Below are 7,500 nucleotides of genomic sequence, written 5' to 3' on the forward strand. Positions count from 1 at the left end.
GTTTGGCCTCTCTTCTGCTCCTTTTATTTATTCGTTACATTTATGTTTGTTTATTCCTGCCATTTTCCCCGTCTCTTGTCTGTTTGCTATTATTTCTGCTATTGGTTTTTCTCAGTATTTCTCACCTATTTTTGTATCTTCTAGATATCTTCCAATCCGGTTTTTGGGACTTTGATCAGGACGCTCTGCCTAACGGTCCCGTGCAGGGGTTAGCTGACAGGCTGAAGACGACAGTACTGTCCTCGAAGGCCACCAGTACATCATTGCTGTACTACCGTGCTTACCGCAAGTGGAAGCAATTCGCCATTAGTATGTTTGACGGGAATGTTTTCCCCGCTAAACCCTTTCATGTTGCATTGTACTTACAACACCTTATTGAGCAATCCCATTCCCCTAGTGTAATTGATTCTGCCTTTTATGGCATAAAGTGGGCTCATAGTATGGCTGGTATCCCTTCTCCCACGGATAACCCTATTGTCGAGGCCACCAGGTCTGCTTCAAAAAGGCTTCTTGGTACTGCTATCGTTAACCGCAAGGAGCCCGTTTCATCTAGTGTGATTCATGACATTATTAGCCGTTCTAACCTTGACAACCCTGTTGAGCTGCGCAATATTACCTTGTATATTTTGTCATTTGCCGGTTTCTTCAGGTTCGACGATGTTTCCAGGATAAGGAGGAATGACGTTTTCTTTAATGTGGGATTCGTGGTTATTAAAGTCCCCAAAAGTAAGAACGACCAGCTTCGTCGAGGAGACGAGGTAGTTATTTCCGAGCTTCCTAGTGGTGCGTGTCCTGTCAAGCTCCTTAAAAGGTATCTCTCGAAATTTCAAATTCCTCCAGATTCCAGGGACCTGATTTTTAGACCCATTTCCAAGGGAAAGGATTCTTGTAAGTTGATAGCCCCCGATAGGCCTATTAGTTACAGCACTATGAGGGAAGCTTCCAGGCGGGATTTGAAGGCCATTGGGGCCGACCCTTCCAAGTTCGGGCTGCACTCTCTGCGTTCGGGTGGCGCGACTATGGCAGCTAACAGTGGTGTCAGTGACAGAGTGTTTCAGCGACTCGGTCGCTGGAAGTCCGTGCAAGCCAAAGACACATATGTTGACGACGACCTTGATCAAAGGCTTTCTGTTTCCAAATTCCTCGGGCTCTAAGCCATGTAAGCTAATAGTGTCTATTTATCTTGCCTTTTGCCCAATTCTTTGTCACTCTAGATAGGGGTTGTTCTCGCCAGGCCCTCCCAAAATAAACTTATTTAGTTCAGCGATGCTGTGTTGTTTTTTGTTGTGGAGTGGAGACAAAATATGTTATTTCTGACGGGTGAGCAAGCGAACAAGGCTGAAATAACTATTTTGTCGGCACGAGATACAACAAGGGCCTGGGTTACAGGCCGGGGTATCATGGGTAGGGTTTCAGGGGTATATAAGACCGAGTATAACACGGCTTCAGAACCAACCACGTTCTTTCGTTTCGTTTCGTTTAATTTTTTCTTTGCTTAGTTCCTTCTTTTCCTGGTGTCATGCATCCAGTCTGGTTGAATCGGCTATCGTAATTTCATTCTTGTAAAGCCTTCATAGGATGGGCTTCTAATCGCTTGGAGCTTGAGCCATGGTTCCTACCCAGATTTCCTGCACATTTTCTTTTTTCCCCACAGGGGTTTTCTCTGGCAGGTTTTTTCTGGCCTCCGTTCGAACCGCATTTTCTTTGTTAGTGGTTGCTCAGCTCTGCTAGTTTTAAGGCTTTTGTCCATTTTATTCTTGTATTTGTACTCTAAGCTATATTGTATTTTATTTATAATGTACGTAGGAGTTGGTGATCCCCCGCCTAACTGGCAGCCTAACTGGCACAGAGCTGGAAAGCTTATCTGGGGATGTAGGCCAAGATGGCCTGTTTATATTATAGTTTAATTTAATGTCGGAGTTGATGTTCCCCAGCCTAACTGGCACAAAGCTTCTAACCAGAGCTTATTTGGGGTAGGACGCCAGGATGGCCTGTTTATCTTATAGTCAAATGTAATGGCGGAGCTGATGTCCTCCAGCCTAACTGGTACAAAGACTGTTTGCTTATTTGTAGAATTAGGCCATATATTGAGTGTTTTGCCTTACCAGCCCTACTGGTACTATGAAGTGACTTGTACGTGTGAAGATAGCTTTACCCTTGGTTGCCTTTCAAGGGTTTGTTAGGTAAATGTTCAGTCTTGTATAGTGTTCGGGTTGGTTCTCGCCAGGCCCTCCCAAAATAAACTTATTTGGTTCAGCGATGCTGTGTTGTTTTTTGTTGTGGAGAGGAGACAAAATATTGTATTTTTGTCATCAAGTACATTTATTAAGCTTTCTAATGGTATATAGTTTGTTGGGTGGGTAGTAGCCTTAATGTCATTTGCATTGCAACGCATACATAAATTTTGCCTTTGTTGTAGTTTATCATAATTCACAGATTTTCTTCAAGCTTCCAAGTAACCAATCCTCATAAATTGTATCTGAACATTGTTAACTGAATGCAATTTTTGTAAATAGTACACTGTAATTCCCAATTTTTGCATTATTACAACTTGCTAGTGTTGTCGGAAACTTTGTAGTCACTATCTCTTACAAATCTTTTCATACCAAGCCCTGAATTTGATGCATTCTTGAATCATTCATGTAGGAGTCGTAGAATGCCACAATTTTCATCGAATGTTCGAAAATGTGGCGTTTTTACTGAGGAGATATGGCCCCAGTTTCTACTTCAGGTCAGTTGAAGCCACCCAAAGGCGAAATTTTGTTTTGGTCACGGCATGGCTCTAGTAAAGTTTTTCAGCCAAGAAATAACACTAAATACATCCAAAGGATAAGAAAAGGATTTTGGTTCATTGGATGAATTTCAAGCCTTGAAGTCATTGAAATCCCCCCCCCCCCCCCAAAAAAAATCGGTACTACCACAGGTGCCCCAAAGCTCAGTGCATGGCCTACAAAAGTATAAGGATTTCTATGGGAATCTAAATAAAAGGCTTCACAACCTAACTATATGAAAAAATTCTCAATTAAAAAGCCTTACGTTATTGCCATTGGCTGAGGTCACACTTAAGATTTTATTGTAGTAAAGGGCGTTAACTATGGTTAAGAAAAGGTAGACAAAGTTTACTATGGTAAATCAGACTTGATTACTTCAACAATTCTTCAGTGGTTTTGTGATTCAAGCGTATCAATCAAATGTTAAGTTTAATTTCGATAAAAATAGGCTTCATTCCGCCATCAAGTGTGAGGAAAGCTCAGCGGTTTCAATTTCTGGCTCTTTCCTTTCTTGGTAAAAGAAGACAAGGAAAATCCGACAACAGTAGAGACTGAGGGCAGCTTGGGTACATCCCGGAAGATATGTACGAAAAAACAACTTTCAGATGGTGTAGCTCTGACAAGAAAAGAAAAGAGCGTTTCAAATGTTGCTTTGCCGACAAGTACAAGTCAGGCCTAACATCAGAAGAAAGAACAGGCTTCAAAGGCTTCGACATTCATTCTCGTTCCCAAGTCTGCGAGTGCTGTGTTCAGTTTTGTAAGGAAAAATACTTCAGCACGCTTTGCAACGACATTGGAGCGTAAAAGCGACAATTGGCACCCATCTTCCAATATTGAGCACCTTGGGAAAGTTTCTTCACAAACATTTTCTCATGTTGTTACAGGGGTCGGAATTATCTGGAAAGTTCGAAGGTCAATGTCACGCTATGTGTTGTTTCAAGAAATTTCTGGAACTGTGACTCAACAGTTTCAAAATAGTCTGTGACTGATAAGTTTTAAAGTAGAGATTATTGTGATAGTTGTAAATAGTTACTTTTGGAAACTGTATAAGTAATCAAACTTGGCTGTTGGTGTTCTTTACAGAAAGTAGATAAAGATCATGATAGATTAAGGTAAGTCATTTAAATTGAAGAGTTTAAGGGGAGAGGCTAAATCGAGCGGGTGGGTGGGTTGTGGGTCAGGTTTGTTTGAAGATAAAAAAGAAGATATATTAGCTCCCTCAGAGCTCGGTCCAAATTTGTCTTAGGTCTTAGGCCTTCTCTGTTTCGAGAATTTTCAGTCGTTGATGAAAAAAAAGGGTTAGGGACCCATTACCCACGACCCACCCTGATTAGACACTCTCAGTTTAAGAGCTGCATTCACAGTGATATCCGCACATCTGGTAATGAACAAAAAGCCGAAATGATTATCCCTTAACCCACAAAGTTGTCTTCCAGGAAAAACCCAGCAAGTTCTTGTCTCCTCGAGGTCAGAACTCGCAGACTGCGTTGACAAACTCCCAGAAGGATAACCTAAATCAAAAGCAGATGTATGGTAGCAGTTCATGCCCCAGTTCCCACGCCATTTATCCCAGAACAAGCTGGCGGTGGAAAGAAAACCTTTCAACTCGATGACCTGTTATTACTGCAGAAGAGAAGGACATATGATGTCAGAATGTCCTGAAAAGTTGAAAACGAAAAGACAACAAGGTCACACAGATTCCAAGCCTACTGGTTTTATTTCTGCTTCACTTTTGACACCTGCAGCTAGAGATTTGAAAATCAGAGTTCCAAAGGAAGAAGCCTCTTGCAAAGCAGTCAGTTCTACTCCAAGACCTGTTATGGAAATGTTTGAGCCCTTTATTCATGTAGGGTCACTGTCACTCTCCAGTGATTTGTCTGACGCAGTCTCAGTTAAGTTACTTCAAGATATTGGAGCTTCAGACTGTTATTAGCTGATACCTTACCCTTTTCTAACAAGTTATCTACCAGAGGAGCAAGTGCTCTCATTAAAGGGGTAAACTCGTCAGTCTACATGCCAGTTCCACAGCACACTGTATTTATCATCAGATCTGGACACCATTTCAAATCAATTGGTGCTTTTTCATTATAATTGGTAGTAAAAACTGTTATTCATTATCGGCCATTATTCACCATTAGAGCCAATCAGAGAAATCCTTTACTGAAAATGATTAGCTGGCCTAATTTTAGCCACTTATCAGTCTATTATAACCTATGAGAATCCTGTTATCCGATAACAGAATAATCATGAATAATGGTCGCCATACCTTGGGTAACGTTAGCAAAACTCACCAATAGCCCTTAAGAATTTAAAACAGAATATCTTTCTTCATGTAACTAAAACTCCATACTAGCCTTGTTCCAGTGACCCTCAGCTCAAACTTAATGAAAATCTGTTAACCTCATGTTAACCTCATAAAGAGCGTGCCATTACTTTAATGTTTCTAAGTTGTCGGGCATCCGTTGTTGGCGTTACGCATTGCGTTACGCGTTACGTCTCTGGTCACGTGTTTAGCTTCAAGTTGATTGACAGATTAGTCATGTGCGAGAGAGAGAATGTGCGAGATGTTGATCAGATAAAAGGTTGTTTACCTTGATAGATCGAGATTGTTACGAGATTGTGAAGTTACAGTCCTCAGACGGAAGAAAATAAAGATTGTGAAGCCCACAGATGTGTGGATTTCTTACATAAGTGACTATGTTACAGCAAAAAACAGAATCAAGGCGTACCGGTGGCAATATAAAAATTATTGATACGGTATTGTCTTGTTGACGAATTTCCTACTGACCAAATAACTAAGTAGCACATTTGCTGGCAGAGAGAAATGAAATATAGGTACATGAGTTCATTGTTATCGTTTGTATTTGGTGTACTGTTATGTGCAGCGCTTTCACCTAAGTGAAACTGCATCCCTCCAACAACTGCACCGATAAAATGCACCAGCATTCAAGACTTGATAAACCTAATGCATGAAATATTATTTTTGTACAGTAGAGTATTGGAGACTTTACCAAAAAAAGAAAAAATATTGGTTGATCCACATCTAGTATGCATGTGCATTCTTGTTTGATCAAATTTAAGGTTGTCTTAAAACAGCTACAGCTAACTTGAATAGGGCATTGAAGTCAGGAGCTGCCAAAAATGGGGTGCTCTTCAGTAATGCTTTAAATTCTTGAAATGGTTTTGACACGTGTCTCACCACACAAACTTTCCTCTCTTGTTAAATAATCAAGTCAGAGGTTCGGTGACTGCAGAGAAATTTGGGCAGAACTTCCTGTAATATCCTGCTGAGAAAATTCATTAGTCCTTCCTTGTTTTCTGGTCGCAGGAATTCAGAAATAGCACTGATCTTGGCATTGACTGGTTTCCTTGTCCAACCACATGCCCCAAGTAAGTTACTTGTGCTTGTGCAAATTCACTCCTCAAGAGGTTAATAGTGAGCTTTGCTTCATTTGCTCAAAACACTTCCGGTTGATTTGCAATTGCTCCTCCCAGGTATCACTGTAGATAAAATCATTGATGTACTCTTCCGATCCGTGAAGGTTAGCAATAACTTTGTTGACAAGGCGCTGAAAAGTGGCAGGCGAATTTTTCATACCAAAAGGCATATCCTTATATTGGTACAGCTCGTTCAGTGACAGGAACAGGCTATGGTTAAAATCTATTCCTGTCTCATTTTCTCATGAATACTTGAAGCAGTACATGTGCACCCGAAATATGTCACCAAGTCCCTGTTGCGTGACAAACCCACATGTTCACCATCCTGACTGGCCTGTACAGTCATTTTTAATGGCTAACAATTCAGCAGGATTGTCCTTTAAAATGGTCAACGAGAGGAAAATCTTTGCAGCAGCTGAATCGCAAACACGTCAAAGGTCAGTGGGTATTTATACTTTGGTACAATGTTATTCATTAATACAGCATACAATATAAAACTGAAATCACCCAAAAATTCCAACAGTCGATTGCAATTTTAACCTGTCAGGTCAAAAAGAGCAGATAGAACAATTTGCTGTAATGGCAAGCAAGCGTTTTCGAAAGTGGATAGAACACGGAGAAGAAGTAAAAACAAACTTGGCAGCTCTTACGGACTCGCCTTTGCTGGTAAACTCGGAGAGTCAGCTTGAACTTGGAGAAAAAACCGATGGTTGCACTGATGGCACCAAAAAACGAGCCCGAAAACTGCTGTCATGCAGGAAAGTCAGGAACAACAAAAAAAAGACAACGAAAACAGACCAGACAGACCAGAGAAAGCTCCCGCTAAAAAGGAAGAAGGACGACAGGGAGACTAACCATATCGATTCTCAAAGCAACAAAGAGAACAAGGGAAAGCAACCCAAGAAAGGGCCAGTGAAGTCGAAAGCCGACAAGTCTAAAGAGACCTGAAAACGAGGCACGTAAACAAAGCGCCGTACCTCTTAGCGGTTGTTCGTCCGCGGCGCACTGTGAAGGGACCAAACAAGTTTACGCCTACATACACAAATGGTGGCTTTGAAGGTGTGACACGATCTTGCGGCAACCTGGCCATTTTCTGTTGCATCACGGGAGCTTGCCGGCGCCGACAGATGAAACACGTGTTGATAATGTTGCGGACATTAGATCGCGCTCCCAGGTTCCAATTCTTTTGCCTGAAGCGCGATGGAAGTATTCAATAATCAGCTTAGTAACATGGTGCCTTTTTGGAAGAATAATGGGATATTTTGCGTCATTTTCTATTGGCACGTGTTCC

At 41.4% G+C, this 7,500-nt stretch overlaps 1 protein-coding gene across 1 annotated transcript in view; it reads left to right on the forward strand.

Moving 5' to 3' along the window:
• The window catches only part of LOC137999234 (integrase/recombinase xerD homolog), a 2,644-nt gene extending 1,423 nt beyond the window's left edge, over positions 1-1,221 (forward strand). The window contains exon 2 of the mRNA XM_068845076.1: positions 145-1,221. Within this exon, the coding sequence (XP_068701177.1) occupies positions 145-1,154 (1,010 nt within the window). The 3' untranslated portion in view covers positions 1,155-1,221. The remainder of the gene's footprint in view (positions 1-144) is intronic.
• The last annotated feature ends 6,279 nt before the right edge of the window (positions 1,222-7,500 follow it).

The sequence above is a fragment of the Montipora foliosa genome, chromosome 4, assembly GCF_036669935.1.
Source record: "Montipora foliosa isolate CH-2021 chromosome 4, ASM3666993v2, whole genome shotgun sequence".
Classification (NCBI taxonomy): domain Eukaryota; kingdom Metazoa; phylum Cnidaria; class Anthozoa; order Scleractinia; family Acroporidae; genus Montipora; species Montipora foliosa.